The sequence below is a fragment of the Gopherus evgoodei genome, chromosome 12 (assembly GCF_007399415.2).
Source record: "Gopherus evgoodei ecotype Sinaloan lineage chromosome 12, rGopEvg1_v1.p, whole genome shotgun sequence".
Lineage (NCBI taxonomy): Eukaryota > Metazoa > Chordata > Testudines > Testudinidae > Gopherus > Gopherus evgoodei.
The window spans coordinates 5703963-5719269 of record NC_044333.1 but is presented as its reverse complement, the minus strand read 5'-3'; the positions used below and the strand labels follow the sequence as shown (position 1 = coordinate 5719269).

At 54.5% G+C, this 15307-nt stretch overlaps 1 protein-coding gene across 3 annotated transcripts in view; it reads left to right on the top strand.

The window, feature by feature from the left end:
- Positions 1–15307, top strand: part of FHOD1 (formin homology 2 domain containing 1) — a 63837-nt gene that overhangs the window by 19348 nt on the left and 29182 nt on the right. For all 3 annotated transcript variants that reach the window (XM_030581365.1, XM_030581364.1, XM_030581366.1), the window contains exons 2-5: positions 906–1012; positions 1899–1963; positions 12405–12472; positions 14857–14962. In XM_030581365.1, the coding sequence (XP_030437225.1) occupies positions 906–1012; positions 1899–1963; positions 12405–12472; positions 14857–14962 (346 nt within the window). The remainder of the gene's footprint in view (positions 1–905; positions 1013–1898; positions 1964–12404; positions 12473–14856; positions 14963–15307) is intronic.

Here is a 15307-nt window from a genome sequence, read left to right as displayed (position 1 = left end):
AGGGCAATTAACTATTGGAACAATTTACCAAGGGCCATGGTGGATTCTCCATCATTGACCATTTTTAAATCAGGACTGGCTGTTTTTCTAAAGGATCTGCTCAAGGAATGGTTTCAGGGCAGGTCTCTGGCCTGTGCATACAGGGGGTCAGACAAGATGGTCACAATGGTCCCTTCTGGCCTTGGAATCTCTGAATCTGGTGAGGGGAATAGAAGACAGGAATGTGGAGAAGTGGCCTGTGAAACCCCACCCCCCGAGCCTGGGGATGGAATGGGACAGAACGCTGCTGCTGAGGGGACATGGAACAGAAGTTTCTGGACTTGTGGGTGACTTACACTCTGGCCGCCAGAGCTGAACTAAAGTGCCTTAGTTAAATCCTCAGCGAGCCGTTCCCAAGGCGCTGCGCGGCTGTGCTAGCCTCACAAAAGGGGATGGCAGCAGCTGAGCGTGAGGGAATGGCTAGTGAGTCGCATAGTTGAGAGGTGGGAGCAGGAGGTCTTGGAGTCAGGACTCCTGGGTTCTACTCCCAGCCCTGCTGCTGACTGGCTATTTGTCCTGTACAAGTGTACAGTGGCAGTGTAGTATCAGAGGGGTAGCCGTGTTAGTCTGGATCTGTAAAAGCAGCAGAGAGTCCTGTGGCACCTTATAGACTAACAGACATATTGGAGCATGAGCTTTCGTGGGTGAATATGCACATGCATCCAACAAAGTGGGTATTCACCCACGAAAGCTCATGCTCCAATATGTCTGTTAGTTTATAAGGTGCCACAGGACTCTCTGCTGCAGTGGCAGTATAGTTATTGGGGTGCCTAAAACTGACCCTGCTCCCCACAACCACGCTATGCATTCCTCCCTGCCGTTAGCAAGCACCATCACTGATCTATGGGGGGTCCTTGTGTTTGCAGCTGGCGGATTGTACGCTGCAGGTCTCACCATCTGGACAGTACCTGGATCTTGATCTGTCCCTGCTGGAGCAGAAAGATGAGCTGGAAGGATTCTACGAGGAGATCAGGTGAGTTGCTGGAGTCGCAGATATACCTGTCTGAGCCGAGTGAGTGGGACATGAGTCACCGTCTCCACTCAGAAGACTGCCCAGCCAGATGACATGACCCTGCTTCACCCACCTTTGCCTTCTCCAGATGCCCCTATGTGCTCCACTCCTATAAAACACATGGAGTGAGACTCTGATGCATATTGCTCTTCTGCCTGCTCAGCAGGATGGAGTAGACTGGTGAGGGGCCTGCGGGGGAGCAAGAATGCCTGGAATTGAGGCTGGGGCTGGTAGAGTCACTTGGGGGATTCACTCCTTTGCCAACTACTTCCTGGATGTTAAAATGAGCCCCTGGGCCAAGAGCCTGGTGACAGGCCAGTCTAGGGCAGTCTCTGGGGAGTGAGGGACCTAGACTTGAGGTTCCTCAGCAGAGCTGTGGGGAGAGATCAGGCCTGGGAAGCAGGAGCGACCACAAATCAGGACAGAAGTACGCTGGCAGAGGTGCGTGGAGGCCCCAGGACAGTGCACCAAAGAGCTGCCCCTCCCCCTCAGTGTGTATAACTGCATAGATTTGGTTTCCTGAGGGTGGTTGTAATGATCTGGCAGGCCCCAACAATAGCTGGGTGCTGCTGCTGTCAGTAAGCTATGGAAGTGGGCCATGATAGGGTGCGGAGCTGTTCTGGGGGAGAGGTGGCTGGCAGATCATTAGGGGAGCGGAGCTGCTAGGGCTGGAGCTCTGGCTCTGGTGCTGAACGTAGGGGCAGGCTGGTGCCCATTGGTTGGCGTGGGTCTGGGCCTTGCTGACTTGCAGGTTCCCAGTGGCGGTGCTGTGGGAAGGCCCTGGCTGCCCGCCAGTGAGGTTATTGCTGACATTCGCGGTGACTTACCTGCATTCCTCTCATTCCAGCAAAGGGAGGCGGCCAACTCTGATCCTGCGCACACAGCTCTCTGTCCGAGTCCATGCCATCCTCGGTGAGTCCCTGATTGCCAATGGCTCTGGGCCCAGCCCCTTCTGTATTCCTCGGGGCCTTGCCCATAACCTGCCCAAGGCCGCTCGAGCCAGGAGCACTGTGACACAGGGCTGTGTGGTGCCTGGCTAATTTGGCCCGTGGATTAATTGCTGAGTGCTTCTGGGGGCTGGGGGCTGGCTCCCTTCCCATGATCCTCTGAGCTCCAATGTTCTCTCCGGCTTCATGTCTCTGTCTGCCTTGGCTGGGTTTTCCCAGCCCCTGTCACTGCCACAGCTGGAGATGAGCAACTGGGCGAGGTTGGGGGCAGGCTCTGAGGGGGCACGGAACATTCTCTCTCAGGTGCTTGGCTGACGGGTTCCTGCTCACATGCTCAGCATCTAGCTGGTTGCTATCACGGGGGTTGGGAAGGAATTTCCCGTGGGTCAGGTTGGCAGTGACTTAGGGAGGTTTCACCTTCCCCTGCGGCGTGTGGTGTGGGTCACTTGCCAGGATCATCTGGGATATCTCACTTCATCCTTTCCCAGCCATGGCAGGGATCTCGGGCACCTAGGTTCTTCCTGTTCTCTCTGTGTGTGTAATAACCTGGTCTCCTGTGGGCTGTGATACCTGGGTTGCTGGGTTCCATGTGTGGATGCTGGTGGGCTGTGCTATGCAGGCAATCAGACTGGAAGACCTGGCCTTAAACTCTGCCTCGGGTCCTTGTTCCTCACGTGGCTCTTGGAGCTGAAGGGGTTAATTGTTTTCGGCACAAAGAGCCCAAGTACAACAGTATTTTTGCCTTAATCCTGAAAACATGCCGCATGCTACAAATATTCTGAGTCGCTTAGGCAAGCTCTAAATATAGACTTGGGAAGTACAAACAACTGTCTCACGTGGCCAAGAACCCTGACGGAGGGTCAGCATCCAGTGCTGGGAACCAGCATGGCTCCTCGGAACTTGGTGTCTCCCCATTCCTGAGCTTGGTGGGGGGAGCACGAGTCTTGCACAGGGGTGCTGTATTAACAAGATCTAGAGCGGCCGCCCCTTTGCTGCAGCCTGGGGCCCCCTTGCCAGCAGCCCGCGGGGAGCTGACATGGGGGGTGCTGCTCTCTCTGCATGGGTCCAGCTACTAAAATGCAGTCAGTCCTTTCCTTGCATCACTCTTCCATGTGGCCAGCTACGGCAGCTGCCCCGGGATGCACTGTGGGGGGTGGGAGGAGGTAGGCCCGCACTGAGAAGACTTGCTGTTCTGTGCAATAGGAGCCCAGGTGATAACCGCTGAGTAGGTTTCTGAGGAGCTCTGTCAGCCTAGACCAGCCTTTCCCAAACAGTGGTTCCCAATCCTTCGGTAGACCCCAGAAGGGTTGAGTGGGGTTGCACTTACCCTGGAGGCGCTTTCACTTCCCCTGAGGAGTCTTCACCTGAATGGCGGGCCCAGGCCTGGGATGGTAGAGCTTCCCCCTCTGTCTTTGTGCCTGTAGTGTCTACCCTTTCCCTTCCTGTGTACCTGCAGGTCTCTTAGGGACTGGGCTCCAGTGCAGTGTCTGCTAATTCTGCAGTCCTTTCCCTGCAGAGCAGCTGAGGTCAGGGTTCTGCTATCTGCTGGGGCCTCCCAGGCTCTGGCCGGGTTAGGGTCTGCTCTGCTTTGTGTCTCTGGTGCTCAGACATTCCAGCAGCTGGAGGGGGCAAAGGTCACCTGAACTGCCAGTTAACCAAAAGTCCTAATCAGCGTTCCTGAAATTTTCTCGGAAGGCTGCTGCTTGCCTTGTTAGAGCTTCTGGCTGAGCCACCTCAGGATGCTGTAGAGATCAGCTGGATTGTGCTTTAATAACTGCCTATCCGACAACAGGAATCAAGAGGAAACCAGCAGTAGAAACTAACCCTAAACCAAACACTAAATTGGCAGAAACTTGCCAGCAAGTTAAAAAAATAGATGTTGGACAATTGAACTATAAAGTGGATAGAAAGCTGGCTAGGTCGTCGTGCTCAACAGGTAGTGATCAACAGCTCGATGTCTAGTTGGCTGCTGGTATCAAGCAGAGTGCCCCAGGGGTCAGTCCTGGGACAGATTTGGTTCAATATCTTTATCAACAATCTGGATGATGGAATGGATTGCACCTTCAGCAACTTTGCAGATGACACTAAACTGGGGGAGAGGTAGATACGCTGGAGGGTAGGGATAGGGTCCAGAGTGACCTAGACAAATTGGAGGATTGGGCTAAAGAAATCTGAGGTTCAGCAAGGACAAGTGCAGAGTCCTGCACTTAGGAAGGAAGAATCCCATGCATTGCTACAGGCTGGAGATCAACTGGCTAGGCAGCAGTTCTGCAGAAAAGGACCTGGGGATTACAGTGGACGAGAAGCTGGATATGAGTCAGCAGTGTGCCCTCATTGCCAAGAAGGCCAATGGCATATTGGGCAGTATTAGTAGGAGCATTGCCAGCAGATTGAGAGAAGTGATTATTCCCCTCTGTTCAGCACTGGTGAGGCCACACTTGGAGTATTGTGTCCAGTTTTGGTCCCCTCACTACAGAAGGGATGTGGACAAATTGGAGAGAGTCCAGCAGAGGGTAACAAAAATGATCAGGGGGCTGGGGCACATGACTCACGAGGAGAGGCTGAGGGAACTGGGCTTATTTAGTCTGCAGAAGAAAAGAGTGAGGGGGGATTTGATAGCAGCCTTCAACTACCTGAAGAGGGGTTCCAAAGAGTAGATGGAGCTCGGCTGGTCTCAGTGGTGGCAGATGACAGAACAAGGAGCATTGGTGTCAAGTTGCAGTGGGGGAGGTTTAGGTTGAATATTAGGAAACACTATTTCACTAGGAGGATGGTGAAGCACTGGAATGGGTTCCCTAGGGAGGTGGTGGAATCTCCATCCTTAGAGGTGTTTAAGGCCCGGCTTGACAAAGCCCTGGCTGGGATGATTTAGTTGGTGTTGGTCCTGCTTTGAGCAGGGAGTGGAACTAGATGATCTCCTGAGGTCTCTTCTAACCCCAATCTTCTATGATTCTATGAGTACAACTATAAAACCCCCAGCTGCATACACTATACTGCAGGACATCAGCCCGACACCATGTCATGGGTTCATTGAAACAGCAGCATTCACAAGTCGGCTCTGACAGCGATCAAATGCAGGATTCCAGTCTGTGCTGGGCAGACACGTTCATCTTGGCCAAACCAAACACGTGAGCTGCACTGCTCTGGTGCAGACATCCTTGTGGTCAGTGGGAGAGGAGCATTAGCTAGCACCCTTGCTCCCTTCAGCCACTGTTTGCAGAAGAACCTTCAGGATCAGGGCATCAGGATCTTCCTTTCTTTAGCTGGAAACTCGAGTTGTGACCCAGATGTGTCAGGCATGCAATGTGCAGATCAGGCCACTTACAGAGCAAAAGCTAGGCTGGCTGCCGTCTTTGCACACAGACTTGCTCGGGGGGCTGGCTGCTGGAGCCTGCCTGCAGACAGACCATGCATGGCTGCTGCAGGACTCCTAAACTACTTTCTGACTGTGATTCAGTCACACACTCTTGCCCTCTTCCTGACTTGCCTTTGCAGCACTTCTGCTGTAATCAGATTGCTGATGAAACCTTATTTACCTGGAATATCGTGGCGTGTGTGTTGCTCTTTGGGGGACGCCTGTGAAATGCAAACTCTCCCAGACCAACCAGACGGGCTCTGGGGAAGACACCATTGAATAGGCCTTCTCTGGCTGCTGCTAGCAATGGTTATTTGCGTGGTGTCTGCAGCAGGCTTGGCGCTGCTGGCACAGGAAGTCGCGTTAGTTTTTCCTGTCCCTGACGCATGCGGAAGGATGTGTCTGAACACCAAGTGCCTCTTTCACGTTCCTGCAGAGATGAGATTTGCTTACAGCTCTGATCCAGGGGGCCTGGCGAGAGAACATGCTAACTCTTGGATTAGTGGGATGGGGGCCGAAATTTGGTTAACTTTTATTTTGCCAGCTTGGTAAGCAGCATGACCTGACTGTCTTCTCGGTGTCCCTAGACCTTTGTCCCTGCCATCTGCCTCGCTTCCAAGTTTTCCATTAGATCAGCAGGCACGGCATGGCCCTCACCTCCTCAGACTACTGGGGAATGCAGCATTTCTATTAGCTCCTGGCCTGCAGGAGATAGGTGGGGGATGGGGGGACACTGTGGACACTGGCCCTGCAGAACCTCTCGGTCAGGCTGTCACTGAGTGTGGGGAGTCCAGTCCTGCACCCCTCTTCCTGGGACCCACAGTGACTCTCAGCCAGCCAGTAAAACAGAAGGTTTATTGGACAACAGGAACACAGGTTACAGCAGAGCTTGCAGGCACAGTCAGGACCCCTCCATCGAGTCCTTCTGGGCTTTCAGGGTGCTTGGATCCTAGCTAGGATACCCTGAATTCCGCCTACCCAGCCCCAAGCCCAAACTCCAACTGCTTCCCTCCTGCCACTCCCTTCCTTTGTCCCCCTTCCCGGGCAAAGGTGTTGACCTTTCCCCTCCCTTACCTAGCTCAGGTTACAGGCTCTGGTATCGTCCATCCCCTAAAGTCTTCCCCTGCTATCCCATTCCCCACACAGACAGCCCCTACTCCATCACACAGGCCCCTCTGACTCCACTCATGTCAAGCCCGACAGGCCTAGCAGTTCAGCTGTTGCAGCTTCAAGATGTTGTATGTAAACCCCGTCCAGATCTCTAACCCCTCTCACGCTCTGCTGCGTGTGTGAGGGAAGCAGGCCTGGCTCTACAGAGCACAGGGGGTGAGGCTGTTTCTCAGTGTCAACAGCTTTGGGTTGTTTTCTGTTCCCCTTTATTGCTCCCCCTGTGCGGAACTCCTGTGCCCCAGGGCAGTGCTGCTCCCCTGTCCCTGGAGGCCCCTGCAAGTTGAGCCCATCTGTGCACAGGGTGTGGTCAGGGCCATCCTTAGGATTTATGGGGCCCTCTGCAGTATTATTAAGCTGGTGTCCCTATGCCCGGTGCAACCCAAGCTCGCATGTGTATTTTAGGTAAGGGGGGTCTTTTGAAGGATTTATTTTAAAAACGATATGTCTGAAGATCCATGCATTTAAGGCTAAAGATAAATACTCAGATTGTGCATCTAAAAATCTATGCAAGGGTTTTTTAGAGAGATGATTTTATCATCTTCTCTAACACACTGATGAAATATTTTTAAAACAAATTTTAAACTAAGGTCCTGCAGACTAACATGTTCTGAGTAAACATGGCAGTGATGCACAACTGTTTCTGTCAGTAAATTCAGGCAGTCTATACCTAGGGGTTGGCAAATGCCTGTTAAATGGCTCCATTACCCCTTGAATGGCTCTCTAACAGTGTCAATTTTCTGCTAATAGGTCTGGCAGGCTGCAGGCTTTTTCACTTTTAAGTACTAGATCCCCTCTGGAGGAAGACTAGAGAGGCTGCAGCAGCCAGCTGTGGTGGTAGCCTATAAGAAGAGGGGGAGGGATAGCTCAGTGGTTTAGGCATTGTCCTGCTAAACCCAAGGTTGTGAGTTCAATCCTTGAGGGGGCCATTGAGGGAACTGGGGTAAAAATCTGTCTGGGGATTGGTCCTGCTTTGAGCAGGGAGTGGGACTAGATGACCTCATGAGGTCCCCTCCAACCCTGATAGTCTGTGATTCTATGAAGGGTCAGACTAGGGATAGGAAAAGGCAGGAGGGTGGACACTAAGACCCAATGGTGCCCTAGATTTTCGGGTGCCCTACCCTGCCTTGTATGCCTAAGGGTGGCCCTGGGTGTGGTGCAGGGGGAGGTAGATGCACTCTGCCAGTGCATGTTACCTTGGACATACCTGTCTGCCATCACCTGGCCCAACCTCCTGTGTGTCCAGTGTTCCTCCCACACTGACTGACTGCAGGGAGGAGACATTTTTCATCTGTATCCCTAGTTTGTCTCTCAGCTGTGTAATGACAGCAGCAGGTCTCAGAGGGAGAAGGGGCCGGGGCAGGAAAGCCGTCTCTTGGGTGGGTGTGAGAATCTGAGGGCTCTTGCTCAGGAAGGGCTATCCAGTGGTGCTCTCTTTCAGGGACTCCAGAAGAGTGGGGTGAAGGGGAGTGCACCTTCCTCTTGGAGCATAGAAAGGATTGTCTAGGGACTCGCTCCATAAGGCGTGCAGATCCGCACCTGTTCTTCCTGTGCTCTGATCTCCATAAGACATTGAGCCTTGTGCCGCTGATCCGTCACTCTGGGAGCTAAGAGGGGCAATCAGATCTCATGCTGCAGGACACGAGCTGATTGTGCCAAGGGTCAAGAAGGAACCTGCCCCATGTACAGAACTGTACAGCTTGCCAGGTGTGGCAGGAGAGGTTTTTGCCTTTCTTGGGTGCATGAGTCACTGATCACTCCAGGAGGTGGTATAGCAGACCAGACAGAGCAGTGTCTGACGTGATGTGGCGGATCTTGTGCTGCCTGGCTTTAGCTGTCTGCATTGTCTGTCTGTGTCCTGCAACTATGACATGGACCCTCTGTGGTGAGAGCAGACACGTGCTTGATTTTCTGCGGTGCCTTCCGTCTGCGGGAGTGGATGCCCAGCAGAAACTGTGTTGGCAAAGTGCTAGTGCTGCTGTGATGGGCAGGCTGACCCCGGCACAGCCCCTGATGGGCTGTCACCCGGGATTCTGCCATTGTGTCCTAGGAGTGTCACCTTCCAGCTGGATGGAAAGAGCCCGCCCTGTCGGACTGCCCCGGGGGGAAGCCAGCAGGGCTAGCTATCTTGGGCTGTGGGCCAGGGGAGAGCAAGAGGCCATGCCTCTCATCAGAGTTCCTGTTTCTTCTCTGCGTAGGAAGCCAGGGGAGATATTTATAGCATTGTTATGCAAAAAGAAAACAGGAAATTGGCAAGTTCCAGATAACCCGCCATTGCTGGGCTGTAGGCTACTCCCTGGCTGCTAGCCCACGTGTCTGCTTCCCCCAGACCCCAAGGCTGACAACAGGCCCCGGGGGCCACAGGCTCCTCTTAGCGCTCAGGGGAGGAGACACAGGAGGGGCTCCAGGAGCTTCACGGGGCCTTCCCAAACGGAGCAAACTCACCTCAGGACTGAGACTGAGCAGGGGCCTTTCAGCCCAGGGGACTTTTCCACACCTACTCCGAGCTGAAAGTAGCAGTTGAGAATGGAGGGAGGGAGCTCTCGTCTTAGCGCCCTGCAGGTCCCGGGTTGGGAGCCAAGGGGGAAGGGAGTATGTGCACCTCTACAGGGGAGATTCATAGCTCAAATGCAGCTTGCTGCTGGGGGAAGGATCATGCACTCTGGTTTAGAGTCCTGCGTGGGACTATTGTTTGTAATCCCACTACCATCTGCTCCCCGGTTGTTTCTTGCGTTTTTATCCCAGTCTCACCCACAAAAATCTTAGATCCCACACAAGATTTCCCCATTCCCCCAAAAGTTCGTTAACATATTACGGGGTGGAGGGCGGGGGGCAGGACTGTGGCTTGTGAGCCGCATGCGGCTCTTTTACAGTTAAAGTGCAGGGCCCCCTATTCTCCCCACCATGTTCTCCACCTACCAGACTGGGGGGAGGCTCAGGGCTTCTGCCCTGCAGCTGGGTGGTGGGGTTAGGGGCTTCTGCCAGAGATGACTGGTGCCTGCTGAGAGTAGGGGGTACAACTGAAAGGTTTGGGCCCCCCAAGAGCTTTAGTCACCGCCCCCATCCCCCCAAGGCTGCAGGATGCGGCTGCTGCTTTAGCTCCGTGGGGAGAGGCAGCAGCAAAAGCAAGGAGGCCTGGTGACACCACATGACCAATAGGACCAGCAAACCTTGGCAAAAATCTTGGGGGGGGGGGCACGTGACCCCACATGTCCCTCCGCCACATGTTGCCTCTGGCTTCTGCCCCGCGGCCTTAGGCGTTCAGGGAGCCCTGAGCCCTGGCTGGCACCTCCCATGGGGCTGAAGTCCCAAGCCCCGACAACCGTGCCCCAGCTCTTGAACTTTTGAAGATTGACATAGCGACTCAGGCGGTCAGTAAGTTTGGCCGCCCCTGGCATATTGTCTATATAAACGGAACTCAGACACAATTTTTACCACTAAAAGAATATAACAAATCTTGCTTTAAACCATGTTAAAAAATACTTCAACCCCTGTTATAAAAGACATCAAATCTCTTTCTATCCCTCACTTAAATTTAAATATTAAAACCTTTATTTAAAAAAACATAAAAAGAAAGAAAAACTTGTTTTACGTTGCTGCAATTCTGTGTATGACAAACTGCTGTCATGTATATCTCACGGAACGTCAAAACAAATTGCACCACAATTTTGCCTTAAAGGTGCAGATGTTTCTAAAGATTATAATCATTAAGTTGTTTAAAAAATGTTGTAAACGGCTTAAGCATCGTTTTTAGAACTTTGAAACGTGCCTTTGAAGTTATTTATCTGTCAGGGTAATTACTGCTTTTTGGGAAACGTTTAATGGAAAAGCTGCTCACAGCTTAGGTTTTTGATAGAAATAAATTTTAAAAAGAGGCTCAAACGAAGTGATCAGTAGTAAGGTCAAATTAAACAGCAGGTGTACCGGGGTGCAGTCTGTGGGTCTGGAGCTCAGGGAGTAGGTACAGGGAACGCTGGGCTGGGAGGAGGTGGTGGCTCTGGAGCTTATGGGAACAATTCAGTTCTTAGGCGGTTGTGATGTTGAACCCTTTCTGGCTGTTGTTGCCAGGGCAAGAGCACAGCGTAGCTTCTCCTTGCACACCCTCTCAGCTGGGGGGTAGAAGGCGCTGTCCGTGCAAGCCATGCCGTAAGCCAGGCTCACTGTGCGGCCCGCAGCGGGGAATCAAAGGGCTCTGGGCTGCCTGCAGAGATTCCCGGCGGCGGCTGAGATTTAAAGGGCTCAGGGCTTCCCGCTGCCAGGGGCAGCCCAGAGCCCTTTGAATCCCAGCTGCGGCTCCAGCGGATGGGCTGGGGCTGGGATTTAAAGGGCTCGGGCTCCCCTCAGCAGCAGGAGCTCTGGGCCCTTTAAATCCCTGCCCTAGCCCCGCAAAGCTCCGGGTTCCCCCAGCCGCCGGAGCCCCGGGACCTTTAATTTGCCCCTGACAGCTCCCAGCCACCTCTACAGCTGGGAGCCCCTGATTGATTTAAAATCAAGTATCACCTCCCCACCTCCAACCTTCCTTTTTGGCCCACAGCTGTTTTGGTGGGGCGGCGCTGGGGAAGGAGGTTTTGTTTCTGCAGGGCTGGGCGGTGCCGGGGCGGGGAGTTTCCGCGGGACCGGGAGGTCCTAGGGGCGGTGTTTCCGCAGGGCTGGGTGTTTGGGCCCTCAGCTGTTTTCTTTGGAGTAATGTGGCCCTCGCTGCTTTACGAGTTGTGAAGGCCTGCTGTAAGCTGTCTGGGGGTGCGGTCAGGCTCCCCAGCAGGAGTGCAGTGTCTGCATCAGTCTCCTCAAAGCATCCGCTGCAGCTGGAAGTGTTTGTTAGCCCTGGTTTCACAATTGGGTCATTTCCTGCGTATGGTGTCTAACTGTGCCCCGGGCTGGCATCCCGTCCATGTCTGGCTGTGCACAGGAGCAGGGTGGGTGATCTCATCGTGATGCTTGGCCTGAGTGTGTTTCACTCTGCAGGGGTTCTCGCATGACAGGTGCTGCCCTGACTCCCAAGGGCTGCAGGCTATAGAGAGCAGAACACCTCCCTCACTGGGGTGTGGGGAATGGACCGGCTCAGGAAGCGGGACGCAGGCCTAGTGCTGTGGGGCAGAGAATGGGATCCGGAGCCTCCCCTGGCGGGAACTGGTTCCAAGCCGGCCCCAGCTCAGTTGCTTGAAGGTTCTTGAGCTCTGTGCTAACCCCTCCTGGAGCGCACGGTGCTGCCTAGCGTTCAGGCTCAGCACAAACCCGCTGGGCTGCGAGATGAGGGGTTACCACAGCATGCAGACCTGTGCATGAGGAGGCCAAGGAACCTCGCCCCAACCCCTCCTCACCTCCTCCGGGCTGCAGCAGCCCAGAGTCCCAGCGGGCGGGCTTCTCTTGCCACCATGCCGAGGGGAGGAGATGTGTGCCTGGGACCCCTTGGGAGTCAGCTGAGGGGCACCGGCCTGTACTGGGGGGCAAATGGGCCGAACCGGCCATTGCGGTAGGTGGCAGGCGCAGGGCTAGGGCAGGAAGCAGGGCTGTCCTGCTGGGCAGAGCTGGGCAGTCTGCCAGCTGGAGCCCTCGAAGCCTCATTCCGGCACAGGCGCCCCTCGGGCCCTGGGTGGTTCAGTCCCAAGCGCAGCGGCCTCTGGCCCGCACATCAGTATGGGCAGCCAGCCTGGCAGGCACAGTGCCCCAGCCTGTCTGTGTCACACCCTTTCCATCCAGGGGAGGAGGGTGTCCCCAGCTTCGATCCCTGCCCCGAGGTGAAAGTCACATGAGTGACACCAGCCCCCCTCTGTCCCCTCTACAAAGGGAGAGAGCCCAGCTGAGTGCTGGCACTGACCGTGGGGCCTGGCCAGCGTGCGCTCCCACCCCTCTAATGCAGCGGCTGTGTCTGCTTCCCTTCCAGAGAAGCTGTACAGTTCCCAGGGGCCGGAGCTGAGGCGCTCCCTCTTCTCCCTCAAGCAGCTCTTTCAGGTTCGTACCCCCAGCCCCTCTGTGGGCCCTGGCTCACCCCACAGCCCAGTGACCTCAGGCCCTGTGGGCCTGTGCCCAGGGCCATGTGCTGTGCAGGCTCCGGGAGGGCAGCTGGTCATGGAGAGCCTGTGGTGTTAAGTGATGCTGGGGGATCCCATCAGCCCAGCTCCCATGTATCCTGCCTTCCCCCCATGCCCGATTCCCGCTGCCCCCAGTTCCGCACTGAGGGAGCTGCAGGGCTTAGCGCCAGGGGAGCGGGGGCTCTGGCCCAAAGCCAGAAGAGGTAGTATGGGTTTGTTAACCCAGCCCCTGCACCATGGGGGGCTGCAGATTTGGGCTGGTGTCTTGAGCCTCACCTCTTAATCTCTGCAGCACCCTGCTGTCCCACAGCTTCTCACCCAGCAGTGACCTGTGGGGTATAGCCCAGGCACTGCCAGCATTGCCCCTTTCCCCCTCAGCCCCCCTCCCCCATAGAGCACAGCCCAGGCACTGCCAACACTGCCCCCTTGCCCCCCAGACCCCCTTCCCACAGGGCACAACACAGGCACTGCCCCCTTCCCCCTCAATTCCCCCCATAGGGCACAGCACAAGCACCACCAGCACTGCCCACTTTCCCCTCAGCCTCCCCTTCCCCATAGGGCACAGCACAGGCACTGCCGGCACTGCTACCTTTCCCCCTGCCACACCCCCTCCTTTTTCCATGGGGTACAGCACAGGCCAGCCAGCATGGTCCTTCCCCCGCCACAGGGTATAGCTAAGCCCCTTCGTTTTCAGTTTAAATTGATTTTTACAGAAAAATTCCCACATTTTACAAAAAGTATTATTCATTTTTTTCTGATTTTCACCCTACTTTTGTGTCATTCAAATATATAAAAAATAACTTGCTTTATTAGGAAAATACAAACACATGTCTTATGAAATGTAATTACGACAATACATTAGTCTGTGGGTCTGTGCAAAGCTGCCTGGCGAAGTGATGCTCTGTATTAGTTTAGAAGAGACGCACAATAAACAAACAAGCACACAGGCAGACTCTGAAGTGCATGTGCATTTGAATGCCTGCTGAATCTCACACCCACCACATACATATTTCAAGCTGTTAGCAGATAATGGTTTAAAGATTTGACACACGAAAATGGAAAGAAAACAAAAATCTGTGTCAGGATACATTGCGGAACACAAGGGAGCATTTGAAAATAATAAATTTAAAAAAAAACAGGAGAAAAGGGTGAAGTTGAGTGTATGCGCTGCAAATGATGTGGCCTAATTACTAAATGAAAACTATTAGCCTATAAATATTTAAATTCTACACCAGTAAACTGTTTGTTCAGCTGAGAAGTTTTATTTAGGGATTAGAGAGATTGTTTTCCTAAACTCAGAAGCGGCAGTGTTGTGCTCTGAGTTCTGTTTTAGTTCTGCAGCAAACCACACTGATGAATGGAATTCAGAGCCTTAATGTTCTGAATACTTTTTTCCCATCTTTCCATCCACCAAAATAACCCCCTGATATTTACCCAGAGAAATGGATATTTTGTTTGGTTTTTTGGACTGATTTTTCCCCCTGTTTTGGTTGTGATGATGGTAAACACGGATACATTCTTAAGAAAAATTAAATGAAATAAAAACTGAAAACAAAGGGCCCTAGGTACAGTACGGGCACTGCCAGCACTGGCCCCTTCACCCCCCAGCCAGCTCCCCCCCTCGGGTACAGCATGGGCACCGCCGGCACTGGCCCCTTCACCCCCCAGCCGGCTTCCCCCCCTCGGGTACAGCACGGGCACTGCCGGCACTAGCCCCTTCACCCCCCAGCCGGCTTACCCCCTCGGGTACAGCACGGGCACTGCCGGCACTGGCCCCTTCACCCCCCAGCCGGCTTCCCCCCTCTCGGGTACAGCACGGGCACTGCTGGCACTGGTCCCTTCATCCCCCAGCCGGCCCCCCGCCCCCCCAGAGGACAGCACGAGCACAGCTGGCACTGGTCCCTTCATCCCCCAGCCGGCTCTCCCCCCACCCAGGGACATCACGGGCACTGCTGGAACTGGCCCCTTCACCCCCAGCCAGCTCCCCGCCCTCGGGTACAGCACAGGCACCGCTGGTACTGGCCCCTTCACCCCCCCTGCTGGCTCCCCCCCTCAGGTACAGCACAGGCACCACCGGCACTGGCCCCTTGTCAGACCACACCTCCCCTAGCTGTGGGGTATGGGCAGCCCTTGGGCTCTCCTGACCCCCAACCCCTTCTCTGTCAGTCTTGCCCTGTTTGCCCCATCCCTGCCTTAGTGGGGGTATGGCTAGGGCCTGTTCCAGCCTCGTGTCCCCCTGAAGCCATGGCTTTGGGGTGTGCACCCCTGCGGGCAGATCAGTGGGATCTCTGCTTTGTGCTGCAGGAGGATAAAGACCTGGTGCCGGAGTTCGTGAACTTGGAGGGGCTGACATGCTTGATCAAAGTAGGGGCCGAGGCCGACCAGAACTACCAGAACTACATCCTGCGAGGTTGGTGATGGGACTGGCCCTCTGACCTGCCTCCCGGCAGGTCCCAGAGCCACTTGCCTGCCATTCTGGAGCCCCTGGTTGTGGTGGAGGGGAGACTTTGGACCTTGAACCCCCAGTGGCCCAGATACACACACATGGGTGTGGGAGTCCCAGCTGGAGGGGGAGGACTGCTCTGGGGAGTTCCTGTAGAATTCAGTTCATAGGTTATAGTCCAGTGTCCAAATATCACATTCAGGGCGTACCAGCATAGCTGTGACCTCAGTCTTGCGATTCAAACTTCCCCTGACGGAGTCTAAGCAGTTCTGAGATGAGAGAATCAGGACCAAAGGATCTTTTATATAATTT